Here is an 18,987-nt window from a genome sequence, read left to right on the forward strand (position 1 = left end):
CATACATAGCTTCATGATCATGGGCTTGGTTTGTTTCTTTAATTTGTTTGTTTTGAACACTGCCTTACTTGCTGGCAAGATAAAATGCCCCAGGCTCACCTAGCATATTTTCTGCCCCAATCCGAAAATCAGCCAAGGAGGCTGGTCCTTTTTATTGGTGAAAGCACTAGAAACCGAGATCTGGGGAGTAGGAGGAGGCATGACTTCATACTCTTGTCACGGAGAACCTCACTACATGGAGTGAACACTAATGTGTGCAACCTTCAGCACGTCGTGGGGGTCGGGACTCCCAGGGTGGGAGTCGTCCCCTTGTACACACAGGGAGCAGTCTCGCCGGAGGGAGTGGGGAAGATGCTGTCCCGGTCAGTGGGGACATGAGTGGAGTCTGTACAGACAAAGGCCAAGAAACTGAACAGTACGGCACTCTAGCTCTTAAGGCAGAGGACATGAGGGGTTAATGCAGCTGAAGGCCTTCCCGGACGCGTGGCTGCACCACATTTCCCACTTGTTCCTGCTGTGAGGGTTGACCGCACTATTCTGAGTGGCGGTGACAGGAGTGATCCCTGATGTGACCATAAACGTTCTCACGCATCAGGTTGTTTCCTAGAGCAATCTTTATAGGAGCGGGGAAAACAGGAATGATCCAATTCGCCTTGGTAGGGCACCAGTTAAATGACTGGTTGTTCATCTCTGCAATGATGAAGGTAAAAAGAATGAGACACATTTATATACACCAACGTGGACAGATGTTCAAAACATACTGCCATTAAGTAAACAAAGCAAGTTAAGAAGCAGCATATAATGCCCCCACAAGGGGATGCTACTCAGCAAGGGAAAGGGACAGACCACAGAGACACGTTGCCACAGGAATGAATGTCACATGCCGTATCTGAGTAAGAGAGCAGCCTCAGTAAACTGCATGCCATCTCAAGAGTTGGCAAGGCATTCCCTATGAGAAAATTCAGCTCACATCTTGTTTTGGTATCTCTTATGAGTAAAGAATGGGTTTGGTTTATTTCCTTTTCTTTTTCTTTTTCATTTTTTTACATTTTTTAAATGGTTATGTGAAAAAATACACTTAAAAATGAAGAATAATGAAAACACAGCATATGAAAACTTACAAGATGCAGCTAAATTAATAATTAATAATAATAAATTAAGGGAAACCTATGGATTTCAATATATACATGCAAAAGAAGAAAAACTGAAAACCAACGATCTCAGAATTCCTTTCGAGAATTTAGGTAGAAAATCAATAAACTAAACTCCAAGAAAGTAAAAAGGATAAGGAAATAAATAAAAGGAGAAAATAAATGCATAAGAGAGGATTAACAAAGCCAAAAAGTGAAAAATCAATTAATTGAGATACTCCAGGTATAACTATTCAAGAAAAAAGAGAGAAGATACAAATAGCCAATTTCGACAATGAGAATGGAAGAACATAGAAGCAAAAATCCTCGACAAAATATTACCAACCAAATTCAACAACAGTACATTAACAGAGTCGTACACCACAATCAAGCGGGATTTATTCGAGGGATGCCATGGTGGTTCTACAACCACAGATCCATCAGTGGGACGCAGCACACTAACAAAATGAAGGGTAAAAAGTATAGGACCCTCTCGACAGATGCAGAAAAATCACTCGACAAAAGTTAACATCCATTTGTGATAAAACGCTCCACACAGTGAGTAGCAAGGAAACACACCCTTACGTAAGAAAGGCCATATATGACAAGCCCCCAGCTAACATTGCACTCAACAGTGAGGGCTTTTCCTCCAAGATCAGGAACAAGACAAGGATGCCCGCTCTTGCTACTTTTATCCAACGCAGTATTGGAAGTCCTAGCCATTGCAATCAGGCAAGAAAAAGAGATAAAACGCATCCAAATCAAAAAGGAAGAAGCAAAACTGTCACTATTTGCAAGTGACATGATATTATAATAGAAAACCCCCAAGACTCCACCACACAGCTGTTAGAACTAATGAGTGAATTCAGTGAAGATGCAAGATACAAAATCAACGTACAAAAAATCTGTCGTGCTTATACACACCAATAACAAACTACCAGAAAGACAAACTAAAGAAACAATTCCATTTGCAATTGCATGAAAAGAATAAAATACCTAGGAATAAAATTAACCAAGGAAGAGTCAGACTTGTACCCTGATAACGCTAAGACATGGATGAAAGAAAGTACAGATGACACAAATAAATGGAAAGGCATTCTGTGTTCATGTCCTGGACTCTTAAATCGTCCACACTACCCAAAGCGGTCTACAGGTTCAGTGCAATCTCTTTTAAAACTCCAACGGCATTTTTCACACAAATAGAACAAACAATCCTAAAATTTGTATGGAACCACAAAAGACCTTGAATAGTCAAAGCAATATTGACAAAGAAAACAAAGCTGGAGGCACCATGTCATGTGAGGTACACGTGACCGACAGGACTTGCCACCGTGATGCTGACCTGGACTGCCGGCTGCAGTGGGCTTGTCAGGTGTCTCTGCTGTGCCGTTGCTCACGGTCCCCCCTTCCGTCCTGAGCTCTTTGGAAGGATGTCCCCCCCCTTCTGTCCTGCGCTCTCTGGACAGAGGTCCCCCTTCTGTCCCGCACTCTCTGGACGAAGGTCCCCTGCACAGCCCACACTTAGAGTGTGTGGTTGTGTGCCACCTCCTCGAGGGCGGCTTCTCTGCGTCAATTACTAGGAATTCTTTTGCGTAGGGTATTTGTCTCCCAGTTATTATTAATTACTATTTTTATCCACTTGTTATTTATTCAATTACTTATATTAGCATGAGCTTGTGGAATTTGCTTTATATGTTGGGTTATATTCAGCACTGCTTTACTTTGTTGCTCGAGTTTTCCCCGGTTTGGCCTCGAGAGCTCTTTCTCTTGGCTCCTGTGTCCCATCGGCATACATAGCTTCATGATCATGGGCTTGGTTTGTTTCTTTAATTTGTTTGTTTTGAACACTGCCTTACTTGCTGGCAAGATAAAATGCCCCAGGCTCACCTAGCATATTTTCTGCCCCAATCCGAAAATCAGCCAAGGAGGCTGGTCCTTTTTATTGGTGAAAGCACTAGAAACCGAGATCTGGGGAGTAGGAGGAGGCATGACTTCATACTCTTGTCACGGAGAACCTCACTACATGGAGTGAACACTAATGTGTGCAACCTTCAGCACGTCGTGGGGGTCGGGACTCCCAGGGTGGGAGTCGTCCCCTTGTACACACAGGGAGCAGTCTCGCCGGAGGGAGTGGGGAAGATGCTGTCCCGGTCAGTGGGGACATGAGTGGAGTCTGTACAGACAAAGGCCAAGAAACTGAACAGTACGGCACTCTAGCTCTTAAGGCAGAGGACATGAGGGGTTAATGCAGCTGAAGGCCTTCCCGGACGCGTGGCTGCACCACATTTCCCACTTGTTCCTGCTGTGAGGGTTGACCGCACTATTCTGAGTGGCGGTGACAGGAGTGATCCCTGATGTGACCATAAACGTTCTCACGCATCAGGTTGTTTCCTAGAGCAATCTTTATAGGAGCGGGAAAACAGGAATGATCCAATTCGCCTTGGTAGGGCACCAGTTAAATGACTGGTTGTTCATCTCTGCAATGATGAAGGTAAAAAGAATGAGACACATTTATATACACCAACGTGGACAGATGTTCAAAACATACTGCCATTAAGTAAACAAAGCAAGTTAAGAAGCAGCATATAATGCCCCCACAAGGGGATGCTACTCAGCAAGGGAAAGGGACAGACCACAGAGACACGTTGCCACAGGAATGAATGTCACATGCCGTATCTGAGTAAGAGAGCAGCCTCAGTAAACTGCATGCCATCTCAAGAGTTGGCAAGGCATTCCCTATGAGAAAATTCAGCTCACATCTTGTTTTGGTATCTCTTATGAGTAAAGAATGGGTTTGGTTTATTTCCTTTTCTTTTTCTTTTTCATTTTTTTACATTTTTTAAATGGTTATGTGAAAAAATACACTTAAAAATGAAGAATAATGAAAACACAGCATATGAAAACTTACAAGATGCAGCTAAATTAATAATTAATAATAATAAATTAAGGGAAACCTATGGATTTCAATATATACATGCAAAAGAAGAAAAACTGAAAACCAACGATCTCAGAATTCCTTTCGAGAATTTAGGTAGAAAATCAATAAACTAAACTCCAAGAAAGTAAAAAGGATAAGGAAATAAATAAAAGGAGAAAATAAATGCATAAGAGAGGATTAACAAAGCCAAAAAGTGAAAAATCAATTAATTGAGATACTCCAGGTATAACTATTCAAGAAAAAGAGAGAAGATACAAATAGCCAATTTCGACAATGAGAATGGAAGAACATAGAAGCAAAAATCCTCGACAAAATATTACCAACCAAATTCAACAACAGTACATTAACAGAGTCGTACACCACAATCAAGCGGGATTTATTCGAGGGATGCCATGGTGGTTCTACAACCACAGATCCATCAGTGGGACGCAGCACACTAACAAAATGAAGGGTAAAAAGTATAGGACCCTCTCGACAGATGCAGAAAAATCACTCGACAAAAGTTAACATCCATTTGTGATAAAACGCTCCACACAGTGAGTAGCAAGGAAACACACCCTTACGTAAGAAAGGCCATATATGACAAGCCCCCAGCTAACATTGCACTCAACAGTGAGGGCTTTTCCTCCAAGATCAGGAACAAGACAAGGATGCCCGCTCTTGCTACTTTTATCCAACGCAGTATTGGAAGTCCTAGCCATTGCAATCAGGCAAGAAAAAGAGATAAAACGCATCCAAATCAAAAAGGAAGAAGCAAAACTGTCACTATTTGCAAGTGACATGATATTATAATAGAAAACCCCCAAGACTCCACCACACAGCTGTTAGAACTAATGAGTGAATTCAGTGAAGATGCAAGATACAAAATCAACGTACAAAAAATCTGTCGTGCTTATACACACCAATAACAAACTACCAGAAAGACAAACTAAAGAAACAATTCCATTTGCAATTGCATGAAAAAGAATAAAATACCTAGGAATAAAATTAACCAAGGAAGAGTCAGACTTGTACCCTGATAACGCTAAGACATGGATGAAAGAAAGTACAGATGACACAAATAAATGGAAAGGCATTCTGTGTTCATGTCCTGGACTCTTAAATCGTCCACACTACCCAAAGCGGTCTACAGGTTCAGTGCAATCTCTTTTAAAACTCCAACGGCATTTTTCACACAAATAGAACAAACAATCCTAAAATTTGTATGGAACCACAAAAGACCTTGAATAGTCAAAGCAATATTGACAAAGAAAAACAAAGCTGGAGGCACCATGTCATGTCAGGTACACGTGACCGACAGGACTTGCCACCGTGATGCTGACCTGGACTGCCGGCTGCAGTGGGCTTGTCAGGTGTCTCTGCTGTGCCGTTGCTCACGGTCCCCCCTTCCGTCCTGAGCTCTTTGGAAGGATGTCCCCCCCCTTCTGTCCTGCGCTCTCTGGACAGAGGTCCCCCTTCTGTCCCGCACTCTCTGGACGAAGGTCCCCCTTTCCGCCCCACGGTCTCTGGATGGAGGTCCCCCACTTCCGTCATGTGCTTTTTGGAAGGAGGTCCCCTCTTCCACCCCTCATACTTTGGGAGGACATCCTGCACTAACGCGCTGGCGGGCAGTGACTATCCCCTTTACGGCGGAGAATGGACGTACTTCGTTCAGAATTCTTTTGCCTGGCAGATTTGTCTCCTCTCTCCCACTTACTCATTTATTCAGTCATTTATTTACATCAGCATGGACTTTTGGGTGTTTATTTTATACTTCGATTTATAATGTGATGCCGCTTTAATTTTGTTGCCCAAATTGTTTCAGCTTTGGCCATTGTGGGAGCTTTCAGTCCTCTGCTCCTCACGTCGGTGTGTGTGTGTGTGTGTGTGTGTGTGTGTGTGTGTGTGTGTGTGTTTTGAGGACCTCCTTGCTTTCTGGCCCCACAAGATGCTCCAGGCTCATTCTCTATATTTCCTGTTCAGTCCTAAAATCGTCATTTTCCCAAGGACTCCCCCGATTCCCTGTCACTCCCACCCCACAGGGACACCCTGAGCCATGCAGGCGCCCCTCTTTTCAAATTCTTATTCACCATCGGTTCATCTTCTTTGGGGAGGTGTCTGTTCGGATGTTTTGCCTGTTTTTAAGCTGTTTCTGTATTGTTGATTGTTGACCGCTCCTTGTCCACTTTAGATACAGCCCTATACTGGACATATGTTTTAGAAACATTTTCTTCTAATCTGTGACTTCTTTTCACTGTCTCACCAGTATATTTAACAGAGCAGAATTTTAAAATTTTAATGAAGTCCAACTTAACAATATTTTCATTCATGGATTTGGCTTGTCTAAAACATCATTGCCAAATCCAAGTTCACTTAGATTTTCTCCTATGTCATCTACTGGAAGTCTTACTTCGGAATTTAGATTTAGGGCTATGACCAAGTTTTTGGTTAATTCTAGTGTGTGTATAGACTCATTTTTTGCTTATGGCGTTCAGTTGTTCCCCCACCGTTTGTGAAACTGTCTTCTTCCTTGCATCGCCTTTGCTCCTTTCTCAAAGTCCTGTATGGTGTGGGTCTATTTCTGGGCCTCTGTTCTGTTCCATTGATCTATTGGTCTGGTCTTTTGTCAATATTAGGCTGCCTTCATTAGTGTAGCTTCCTAGGAAGTCATATGGTATCAGTCCTCCAATCTTATTCTTTTCGGTATGGTGGAGTCAATTCCCAGTGCTTGCTTGCCTTTTCTGTTCTCTCCTTTTTTCTTCTTCTTCTTTAAGATTTGTGTATTTCTTCTAGAGAGAGACAGAGTGCTCAAGTGGGTGGAGGGACAGAAGGGAAAGGAAGAGAGCGAGAATCTCGAGCAGACTCCCACCAGAATGTGGAGCCCGACACAGGGCTCAGTCCCATGACCCAGAGGTCATGACCTGAGCCAAAACCAAGAGTCAGTGCTGAACCGACTGAACCCCCAGGCACCCTGTTTCCTTTTCATATAAGCTTTAGCATCACTTTGTCAACATTTCAAAATAACCTGCTAGGGTTTAAATTGGAATTACATTGAATCTATAAGTCAAGCAAGGAAGAACTGACATCTTAAAAATATTGAGTTCCTATCAATGAGCATGGTATATCTCCATTTATTTATTTATTTGAGAGAGAGAGAGAGAGAAAGAGAAAACACAAGGTAGGAGGAGGAGCAGAGGGAGAGGGAGAAGCAGGCTCCCTGCTGAGCAAGGAGCCCGATGTGGGACTCGATCCCAGGACGCTGGGATCATGACCTGAGCCGAAGGCAGCTGCTTAACCAACTGAGCCACCCAGGCGTCCCTGTTTTATTTATGTTTAATTATTATTATTATTATTTAGATTTTATTCATTTGATAGAGAGAGAGCACAAGCAGGGGTTTGGCAGGGGGAGAAGGAGAAGCAGACTTCCAGCTGAGCAGGGAGCCTGAAGTAGGACTCAATCCCAGGACTCTGGGATCATGGCCTGAGATGAAGGCAAATGCTTAACTGACTGAGCCCCCAGGCCGGGAACCCAGTATTGTGTTTTAAATGTCATATTTCCATGGTTGATTGCTGGTGTATAGAGAAGCAATTGACTTTTGTGTATTAACCTTGTAACCTGCAACCTCATAATAGTCGCTTATTAATTCCAGGAATTTCATTGTTAATTCTTTGGGTTTTCTACATAAAGTTATGTTATCTGTGAATAAATGTAGTTTTATTTTTTCCCTCCCAATCTGTACATAGTTTATTTATTTCACATCCTAGATTCCCCATACAATGTTCAGTGGCAGTGGTAAGGGGACATCCTTGCCTTGTTCCTGATCTTTTTTCTTTAAGGATCTATTTACTTATTTTAGAGAGAGAGAGGGAGTGAGTGTACAGGCAGGAGGAAGAGCAGAGGGAGAGGGAAAGGGAGAGAAGCAGACTCCCTGCTGGGCGTGGAGCCTGACCTGGGGCTCAATCCCGTGACCAGAAGATCACGTCTTGAGCCAACACCAAGAGTTGGACATCCAGCCGATGCAGCCACCCATGCCCTACCTTGTTCCTGATCTTAATGGGGAAATACCTGGTTCCTCACAATTAAGGAATGTGTTCACTGTACATGTTTTAGTAGACAATCCTTAATCAACTTGAAGGAATATCCCTCTATTCCTTAGTTGAGAGCTCTAATCATGAATGAATATTGGATTTGCCAAATGATTTTTCAACATCAGTGGATAAGATCATATTATTTTTGGGGCACCTGGGTGGCTCAGTCGTAGGGTCTTGGCCTTCGGCTCAGATCATGGTCCTGGGGTCCTGGGATCAGGTTCCCTGTCAGGGAGCCTGCTTCTCCCTCTCCCTCTGCTGCTCCCCCTGCTTGTGCTCTCTCTCTCTCTGTCAACTAACTAACTAACTAACTAACTAAATAAATAAATAAATAAAATCTTTAGAAAGATCAACTAACTGATTTTTAAAATGTTGAACCAGTCTTGCACATCTAGAATAAATCCCACTTGGTTACTAGAATATACTTATTACGTGGTGTATAATTCATTGTTGGGTCAGACTTGCTAATATTTTGTTAAGGGTTTTTGCTTTTATGCTCATGAGATATTGATCTGCAATTTTCTTTGCTTTTTATGTCTATCTACTTGTGGTTTTATTGGGGCTACTGCTGCCTCAGAATGAGTTAAAAGCATTTTTTGTTTCTACTTTCCAGAAAAGACTATAGAGAATTGGTATCATTTTTTCCCTTTAAATATTTTACAACTCACCAGTGAAGCCATAGGTGCCAGGTGCTTTCTTGTTTGACATATTATTAATTATTGATTCAATTTCATTAATAAATATAGACCTATTTAGTTTACCTATTTCTCCTTATGTGAGTTTTGATAGTCTGTGTCTTTCAAGGAATTGGTTCATTTCATTTAAGCTATCAATTTGTGAGCACAGAGTTATTCATAGTAATCCTTTATTATGCCTTTAATGACCATCTGTGGTGGGATCTGGGATCTGTAGTGATGGCTCCCTTTCCATTTCTCAATGTAGTAATCTCTGTTTTCTCTTTTTAGTTTTGTTATCCTGGCTAGCAGTTTATTAATTTTATTGACTTCATCTCCCAAATAACTAGCTTTTGGATTTGTTGATTTTTCCCCCCAATGAGGCTGTTTTCAATTTCATTGATTTCTGCTCTAGTTTTTATTATTTCTTTTCTTCTGTTTTTAGACTTATGTTGCCTCTTATTTCTCTAGCTTCCTAAGATTGAGATTCAGATGTTTGATTTTAGGTCTTTCTTCTTTTTGAATATACATTTATTTCTACAGATTTCCCTCTAAGCACTGCTTTTGCTGCACCCCATAAATTTTGGTAAATTGTGTTTTTATTTTAATTTAGTTCAAGTTATTTTTAAGATTTCTCTTGGGACTTTTTTAAAAAATTTATACCCAGGGCACCTGGATGGCTCAGACCTGCCTTCTACTCATGTAATAGTCCTAGGGTCCTGGGATCGAGCCCCGCATCGGGCTCTCTGCTCAGCAGGGAACCTGCTTCCTCCTCTCTCTCTCCGCCTGCCTCTCTGCCTACTTGTGATCTCTCTCTCTCTCTCTCTGTTAAATAAATAAACAAAATCTTAAAAAAAAAAATTCATGCCCAGTCACGTGTTCCTTCGGCCTGTCACCATCTGCTCCGGGCCAGCTGGAGCGCCCACAGCTGCAGGTTAAAACGGGAACCTTCACGTTTGGGTTCAGAGCCTCCCTCCCACGACCGCCCCCCCACCCCAAAGTACGTCCTAATTTGGGCTTTAGTCGGACCAGAAATGCGATGCAGAGGCATCTGGGTGGCTCCGGTCAGGGTCCAGGGTCCTGGAATCGAGCCCCGCGGGGGGCTCCCTGCTCAGCACAGAGCCTGCTTCTCCCTCTCCCTCTGCTTCTGCGCCCTGTCTCGCAAATGAATGAATGAATGAATATCTCTAAAAAAAAGAAATGCGATGGGGACCAATCAGGATCAGAATTAGGGTTAAGCCCGTGCGGCGACCCCTGGGGTCCTTGGCTCTCTTTGGGACTGAGGGGCCAGTGCTGCAAGAGGTCCCCTGGGGAGGACCCTCCTCTCTCCGAGCTCGCCCCTCGCCCCTGTCGCCCCGCCCCCGCCCCCTCCCGCGGTCGCATTTTGCCTAGGCGGCCACCAGGTGGCGTCGCAGGGTCACGCGTGGCTGGAGGAGTCCGGGGTGGGGGGAGGGTCTCCAGCTCCGCTTTCCGGAGGGGTGAGGGGCTCGTGGTGTGTGGGGAGGGGGCAGCACGTTTCTTGGCGCGCCGGGGCGGGGCACGCTGTTTTAGCACCTGTTTTGGGTAGGGGGTGCCCACCGGCTGGGGTGAGGCGGTCCTGAGGGCTCCCGCGGAGACCCGGGCGGACAGCCCAGACCCCTCCAGGCCGATGGAGGGGGCAGAGAACCGAAAGGGGCTGGAGTGGGGTGTGGAACGAGCCGGGGCGCGCAGGGGCGCGGGGTGGGGTCCTGAGCGGGGGGGGGGGGGGGGGGGGGCAGGACGGCCCTGAGGACTGGGGTGGCGGTGGGCCTGCCGCACCCGATCCTCTCTGATGTGGGAAAGATGTCAGGATTCGAGGCTGCTGGCCAGGAAAGAATTCTTGGGACATCTTTGGTGCAAAAAGGGGGTTTTATTAAAGTCTGGGGCAGGGCCCATGGGCAGAAAGAGTGCACCGGGGTCGTGAGGAGGGGCAGTCAGATATGCTCAAGTCGGGAGGGCTTAGGGTGAGGCGAAGTCTCCCAGGTGTTTTGGAAACAAGGTTTCTAGGACCCCAGGGGCCCGAGCTGTCGTTAGGAAAGGTCACTCACCACTGCTTAGTAGAAACTGTCTTGAGACCCTTCAGGTGTATGTGGGGCTCGTTTACTTACGGCATGATGGCTAACGTGTATCTTGGGGAGCAGAGATAAAGGAAGTTTTTGTTTGTTTGGGTTTTTTTTTAGATTTTATTTATTTATTTGACAGGCAGAGATCACAAGTAGGCAGAGAGGCAGGCAGAGAGAGAGGAGGAAGCAGGCTCCCTGCTGAGCAGAGAGCCCGATGTGGGGACTCCATCCCAGGACCCTGAGATCATGACCTGAGCCGAAGGCAGAGGCTTAACCCACTGAGCCACCCAGGTGCCCAGAAATTTTTTTTTAAGATTTTATTTATTTATTTGAGAGAGAGAGAGTGCGCCTGGTGTGCACGAAAGGGTGGGGGGCTGCAGAGGGAGAAGCAGACTCCCTGCTGAGCAGGGACCCTCTGGGGCTAGATCCCAGGACCTTGAGATCCTGGCCTGAGCCTTAACGACTGAGCCACCCAGGCGCCCTAAAGGAAGCTTCCGAAGGAATTTTATATGCTCAGATGGACTAGCGGAGTCCTGGGGTGGGTTTGAGGGGTTGGACTAGGACTGCTGTTTGCCCTAAGTACTAACATCGAGGTAGCTGAGCTCCTAGAGAAAGGTCATTCTGCCTGTTTCAAGGACTTGTCACTGGGCTTTCGCTAGTAAGGAAATTTATAATTTTTCTCTGCCTTTGTTTCCCACATCCCTCCCCACTTCTCCGTTTCCTGAAGTGGTGGGCACTCCTGTGGGGGCACGTGGGATGGGTCTGGGCATGGTTAGCCCGGGAGGCCTAGAATGTGGCCCTAAGTGTGAGGGCGCTGGCCCAGGCGTCAGGTGATCCCTGCTGTCCGAAGAGTTTTGCGTGAGAGAAACTGAAATCCAGGGGGCCTGGGTTTGTGGTTGGGACGCAGGTACAGGGACACATGTCTGCAGAGGCCTGGGACTGCTGCTGGCACAGAGAGCCTAGCTTAGGACAGCAGCCACAGGTGGGGCCCCATGTGTCCCCTCGGGTCTGAGCCCTGGGGAGACTGTCCCCTGAATTGCTCCACACAGTCTGCTCCTGAGTTGCCTGACGGGACAGAAGCCGCTGGACCGGACTGCAGAGACTTGAGAGAGAGACCCGAGCGTCTGAACTGGCACCAGCTGGAGGGGAAGCGCTTGGAGAAACTGTTCAGGGCTCATCCCCTGGTTCCAGACCGTCCTTTTGGGGACATTTGGTTCCTAAACAGTTTTGGAGGATGGAGACAGTGTCACTCTCTGGAGCAGAGGGAAGGTTTGTCTACTGTCTGGTAGAATGACATGAATGGCTCTTTTGGGGCAGAGGCCACACCTAGTAGGAAATGTCAGGTTCTCTCCATCCATGTGTCCTTTCTGGGAACCTTCGTTCTGCGCAGGTGTCCTCTGGCTCCCTCCAGACCCTCCTTGGGCGGTGACACCACCTCCCGTTCTTGCTGTGGGAGGGGAGCCGACTTGGTCTCTGACCCAGGCTTCTGCATCTTCTGACACTAGCAGGCTCATCTGCCAGCTTGGAACGGGGCTGAAATCTCAGACCCTCTAGTTCTTCACGGAAGAATTCTCCAAATCTCCAGATTCTCCAAAGAAATAAACTTGGAGCCCCTCCTCCTGAACAGCTGCAATCACGCCAGAACCCCCCTGCGCCCCCCACCCCCGCCAGCTTTTGTTCTCTGCAGCCAGTTAGAATTCACGCCAATTCTGTGGCCCACCAGGCTGTCCTGCTCCAGTCAAAGTCAGACTTCCCTCACAAAACCAGCCCACAGGAATCCTCTTAGGGCTGCTGGTGGGAGACTTTGCTTCCTAGCTCCCTGATGTGGGCGAGAACAGTCCCTTCCTTAGATGAACATGACCTTGTTCTGGGCTCCAGTTCCCTTTCAACCTGTTTTCCACCCCAAGTTATCCTTTACCATCTTACTGTTGATGCAAAGTGAACAAACCCTTTAGCATTTTATGGGAGGGGCTCCTGGGTGGCTCAGTGGGTTAAGCCGCTGCCTTCGGCTCAGGTCATGATCCCCAGGGTCCTGGGATCGAGCCCTGCATCGGGCTCTCTGCTCAGCGGGGAGCCTGCTTCCTCCTCTCTCTCTGCCTGCCTCTCTGCCTGCTTGTGATCTGTCTGTCAAATAAATAAATAAATAAAATCTTTAAAAAAAATTAAAAAAATAAAATCTTTTTTTTTTTTCAGATTTTATTTACTCATTTATTTGACAGACAGAGATCACAAGTAGGCAGAGAGGCAGGCAGAGAGAGAGAGAGAGGGAAGCAGGCTCCCCGGTGAGCAGAGAGCCCGATGCGGGGCTCAATCCCAGGCCCCTGAGATCATGACCTGAGCCGAAGGCAGAGGCTTAACCCACTGAGCCACCCAGGCGCCCCTGAAATAAATAAATAAAATCTTTTTAAAAATGGTATTAAAAAAAAAAAAGAATCTCTACCAAAAAGAGTGTTATTCCAGCTCAAGTTAGGACAACCGCCTGGGAAACACAACTTCACAGGGAAGAAAGAACCAGCAGTTTCTACACGGTTATACGCTCTTTCACATCCTGTAAAAAGAAAGATTCTAGATTAGCATCTAGGCAGGAAATGTGGGTTATAATGTTGAAGAATGCAGGGCCCAGAGGCATTCATAGAGATGTTAAGGTCAGGATGATTTCCCCATAGGCCACTCATTCCTGTAGCCCGCTTGTGTGGCGGCCGGAAATCCGGCTCTGGCTTTGAACAAAGTTTAAGGACAGTCATGCTTACTTAGACTTCTCAGGTGGCTTTCCTTGAGTTACACTCTTAGATCAGAGGAGAGCACAAAGAAGCTCAGATTCTGTAGTAACAGCATTCTAAATACCCTATTTGAATACGAACCCTTTTGAGGCCCCTGGGGGGCTCAGATGGTTAAGCCCCAGGGTCCTGGGACCTGAGCCCCACATCGTGCTACCTGCTCAGCGGGAAGCCTGCTTCTCCCTTTCCCACTCCCCCTGCCTGTACTCTCTCTCTCAAATAAATAAATAAAATCTTCTTTAAAAATGTTATTGGAGGGGCGCCTGGGTGGCTCAGTGGGTTGGGCCGCTGCCTTCGGCTCGGGTCGTGATCTCAGGGTCCTGGGATCGAGCCCCGCATTGGGCTCTCTGCTCTGCAGGGAGCCTGTTTCCTCCTCTCTCTCTGCCTGCCTCTCTGCCTGCTTGTGATCTCTCTCTGTCAAATAAATAAATAAAATCTTTAAAAAAAAATGTTATTGGATATAAACCAATTTCCAATATCTGGTATCCAAGAGAAATTATTTGGGAATTAATCCTTTCCCTCAGTCAGCTAAGCCTCAAAGAGATTGAACTGAAATCCCCAAGTTCAAGGCCAAAACGGTTCAAGTACTAGGAATGAAAACCACCCCAACCCTGGGAGAAACAGAACTTGGTCACTAAAAACAAGGGATTCTGTTGCTCTGTTTTGTTGCTGTTTCTGATTAACAGCCCACGTGATTTCCCGGCTCTGCGGGGAGCTGCTCGGATGGGTTCCTGCCTCGAGAACCTGCCCAGACAAGGGAACTTGGTTTTGCCGGCTTCCTTTCCCCAGGCTTTGCCTCAGCCTTCACAGCCCTGCCCGGAGTGTTTTTGTTTCAATCCTTCTCCCCCTCCCTGTGGCTCCGCCCTTCCAAGGCCTGGGGAGAGGAGAGGAGAGGAAGGGAAGGGAGGGGAGGGGAGGGCAGAAGAGTAAGGGAAAGGGATGGGGAGAGGGGGAGGGGGGAAGGGAGAGGAGGAGAGGACGGAGGGGAGGGAGGGATGGGGGGCAGGGCAGGGGAGGGGAAGGCGGGGGTGGGGGTTGGGGAGGAAGGCAAGGGAGGGGAGGGGGGAGGGCAGGAGAAGGGAAGCTGCGACTCCTCTGGTGGCCCCGTTCAGCTTCAACCCGCACACCCAGAATCTCTCTGCTTTAAAAGGGCACAAGGGAGGGCCCCCCGGGGCGGCTCAGGTCATGATCTCAGGGTCCTGGGATTGAGCCCCACGTCGCCTCCATGCCCAGCTGGGCGCCTGCTTTTCCCCCTGCCTCTGGCCCTCCCCCTTCTCGCTCACTGGCTCGTGCTCTCTGTCAAAGAGGTAAATAAAATACTAAAAAAAAGAAAGGGCTCAAGTGATGAAGTTTTAGAGTCTAAGTGAGGTTCGGGGGGCTGGAGTGCAGAGCCGACGACCAAGAAAGAATTCCTGAGACATCTTTGGTGCAAAATGGTGGTTTATTAAAGCCCGGGGACAGGACCCGTGGGCAGGTGCTGCTGCTGGGGATGTGAGGGGTGGCAGGGTCTGTACGGTGGGGGTGGGGGTGTCAGGGAAACGGGAGGTTTCAGCAGAACTTTCATATGCTAAAGAGAACCTGCGGAGACCTGGGACCCGCGGCCTTGCCCTTGTCAAGGTCGTTCCCCCTCTGAGCAAGGCGCTAACGTTAAGATAGTTGGGAGACTCCCGGAAGCGTGTCATACTGTTTCCACCCGGGGTAGGGGTGGGGAAGGGTTTCGGGGCTCAGAGTTTGCTTTGTCCTCAGCCACACTTCTGTCCCCCATCACAGGGAGGAGTAGGGTTTTCCCGATCCCCAGACCTGCCCCCACACTATGTAAGTGTAGTTTTTCCGGCGAGATAAACACGACACCAGGCAAAGCGGGTGCCAGGCAAGATTGATTAAAGGCGTCTCTGGCGAAGTTTCAGGGCTCAGGGGAAGGGGAGCCTGGAAAGTTGCGCCCGGAGGAGGTGGGCACCCTCGGGCGAGGTTCCGCGGCTCTGGAAGGCAGAGTGGAAGTCGTGCCTAAGGCAGGGAGGAGGGGGCTTTTAAGGGGTCTCGAGGGGAGCTCAGGGGTCTCTTGGCAAGTTTCTGCCCGCTGACTGACGGCGTCTACACCGAACGGGGAGCCGGCGGCCAGGATGCTAAGGAGAGCATCATCGTAAGAAACGCAGCCACAAACACGGCTCAGAGCTGCAAGGAGCCACAGGCACGCACAGCAGACAAGGGGAGGTCAGCTGCTTTCAGGGTTCAGGGGAAATGGGGGGCATTGTGAGTCGGAGGCTGTGTGTGGCTGCTGGGCGCAGAGAGATTTCCTGCCTCTTCTTTCTTTTCCTTTTTTTTTTTTTTTTTTGTAAAGATTTTATTTATTTACTTGACAGAGACACCATGAGAGAAAACACAATCAGGGAGAGGGGGAGAGTGAGAAGCAGACTTCCCACGGAGCAGGGAGCCCGATGCCAGCTCGATCCCAGGACCCTGGGATCATGACCTGAGCCGAAAGCTTACGACCAAGCCCCCCAGGTGCCCCTGACTCCATTTTAAATGAAGTTTCCTTCATTTATTTTCGCATTCCCCCCTTTTGATCAAGATCTTCCCCAAAAGCACTGCTGATCATTTCTGCATTTACTGGGTTTGACTCTCTGTGCCTGGAAGGACCTCTCCTGGTCGTCTTGTCCGTGTCAGAGGGAGACCACGGGCTGGAAATCGAGGCCACGTTGAGGAATGAGGAGGGAGAACCCCCAGGCACTCCCAGCTATTGTCCATGGAGATCATCTCCCAGAGCTGAGACAGCATCACCCTCTTACCGGATGGAAGGCTGGTTCCCAGCTCCGTCAGGATCGGTGGCTTGTGGCTCGAACACCAATATTTGAGAGAGAAATGATGGGGGAAAGGAAGGGTTGCTTTATTCTGGAAACCAGCAGCCTGGAAAAAGGGTGAACTCAAGTCCCAAAGACCCCCTTCCCCATCCAGGAGAAAACTTGGGCAGGCAGCTGCCCGGAGCCCCTGGGGCCGCTGGGTGTGGACTTGACCCTGAACAGACCTGCTGGCATCTGTGACGGCTGTTCTCAGGCTCGGTCAAGACTCATCTTCTTGGAGCATCTGGTACTTCACCCCGTGAGCCCAGTGGTCTGCAGATGTCAAGGATTGCTGTTAGCTCTGCTAGGGACGGAGGACTTAGGTCAGCAAGAGGAGGGCGTGAGCTTGAAGCCAGTCAGGCCCTGAGACCTGCAAGGGTCTGTGTGCAGAGGGTTAACAAAGTTCAAGAACAGTTAGGGCAGGCAGAATTAAAATTCTCACACCTCCAGCGTGTATGATGGCTCGAAGGTAGGGGCCCGGGCCGCAGGTGGGCAGCCCAGCAGACAGAGGGGCGAGGCGGGGGGTGCGGCTTGTGTAGCCAGCCCCTGCCTGATCTCGTGTACGTGCATTTCTGCTTCTCCAACAGGTGGTCTTGCCGTCACACAAACCCTCCCTGCTCAGCAAGCAGGTGATCAAGGCAACGCAGCCATCCCAAACCTGCGGCCAGCCTGTCTGTCGGCGTTGGCCGGGCTGCCCCTGCTGTGGCGGTGGAGCCCACCAGGTCTCCTCGAGTCAGGGAGATGCTTCCGATGGCGGACGGCTCAGCACCTCTTCTGACCCTGGAAGAAAGACGCACGCTCCCTCCGGAGGCAAACCCAGAGGCAGTCATGGAGGCCCCGCGGGATGGGAGTTCTGGTGTGTTACAGGTGTGAACAGGAACAGCAAGGTGTCCGGTAAGTACTGACCTCTGGCTTGCCAGCCTTCCGCACATTCCTAGGCCCCGGGAAGTGCCGTGCACCGCAGCAAAAGCAAAGCCAGACGCAGCATAGAGGACCCGGCAGTGATGTGGACCGAGATCGCGTTCAGATAAGGAAAGGTCCTGGGGCAGGGAAGCCGGTAATGGACAGGATGGAGGGCGTTGGCTGGGCAGCACAGGTGTGATTGGGGGAAAGGGGAAAGGGATGGGACCGCCTGGGCCTCGCCAGGGGCTTACTCGGATCATCAGCATCGGCCCTGGGGATTAGAGATGAACGAGTTGCAGGTGAGACCGAGAGGTCTCGGACCCGGTGACCCGACCCGATGGCTGGAGAGGTTTTCCGTGTTCGCAGTGGGTTGGGAAGTGAGGGGAGGAGCATTGTCTTCTCCAGAAGAGAGAGGAAGTAAGACGGGGTCGAAGCCAGAAAGGGCACGGGCCTGGCGTGGTCGTCCGGGGCAAGTCCTGGGAAGTCCTGACTCTCGGGTTGTCGAGGGGCGTGAGGGCTGGTCAGGGCCTGGCGCTTTCTTCAGAGGCTGGTGGGAGCCTGAGGGTCTGTCCCCTGCGGTTCAGTTGGCGGCACAAGGGTTGGTTAACAGCACCTGGTGGGGGCCTTCCTGGTGGGCGTGAAGAGAGTCACGGGGACGCCTCGGCCAGGAGACGCGCACTCTCTGGGAGGCCACACGCGATGCTGAAGAGCTTCAGCTCTGTAAGAAGGTGGCCTTCTCAGCGCTGTTGTTTCTTTCCCTTTTTCTTTCCTTTCCTTTTTTTAGGATTTTATTTGTATATTTATGTTTATTTATCCTAGAGAGAGCACGCGTGCGTGCGTGTGAGCAGGGGGAGGCACGGAGGGAGAGAGGAAGGCAGACAATCTCAAGCAGACTCCCCACTGAGCCCAGAGCCCAACGTGGGGCTCGATCTCACGACCCTGAGATCACGACCCGAGCCGAAATCCAGAGTTGGACTCGTAACCGACTGAGCCGCCCGGGCGCCCCAAGCCTGGTTATTTCTAAGGAAGCAGTGAGGGCCGTGCGATATTAAAGTGTCTCTCCCTCTCTTAGCTGTGGGTCGGAAGAAGTAGGAACCAGGCGCACTGCGCATCCTGTGGTCCCTCGAGGGCTGAGTCTTGGAGCTCTGGAAGGACAAACCTGAGAATCCAGACCAGCAACAGAGCCCCCGGTCAGATGTTCCCAGGCTGTCTGTGAACTTTGCCCAGAGTCTCACTGGAGCCATCCGTGTGTTCGGTTGGCTCTGAGGGCTGAGGGTGCTTCGAGAGGTTCACAGGCTGGGGGACAGGTAGGAACGACCCTGTCCCAGAGGACCTCAGCCCTGGAGCAGCGGCCCACCTACAAGGACGACCGATGGCTGTCATACTGATACAGCGAGTGAGTGCCTTGCCCTGAGGAAGTACTCAAGAGTCTGAATTCTGCAGGGATCGGGTAGGGAGAAAAGGTAATGGTTTTAGGCTCCGCAAAGGTTATAGCTCGAGAGAAAGTGTCCTTACGTGCAGTTCAACGGTGTGGTTCGGGAGTCCCGGAGAGCAGTACGCTCGAGCCCTTGCGCAAGCC

The 18,987-nt window shown here is 49.0% G+C and overlaps 1 protein-coding gene across 1 annotated transcript in view; it reads right to left on the reverse strand.

The window, feature by feature from the left end:
- Positions 1-17,335, reverse strand: part of LOC125079915 (vegetative cell wall protein gp1-like) — a 22,455-nt gene extending 5,120 nt beyond the window's left edge. The window contains exons 1-2 of the mRNA XM_047693634.1: positions 17,164-17,335; positions 10,389-10,537 (exon numbers count right to left, since the gene is read on the reverse strand). Of these exons, the coding sequence (XP_047549590.1) occupies positions 10,389-10,537; positions 17,164-17,335 (321 nt within the window). The remainder of the gene's footprint in view (positions 1-10,388; positions 10,538-17,163) is intronic.
- Between the last annotated feature and the right edge of the window lie 1,652 nt (positions 17,336-18,987).

This window comes from Lutra lutra, chromosome 10 (assembly GCF_902655055.1).
Source record: "Lutra lutra chromosome 10, mLutLut1.2, whole genome shotgun sequence".
NCBI lineage: Eukaryota > Metazoa > Chordata > Mammalia > Carnivora > Mustelidae > Lutra > Lutra lutra.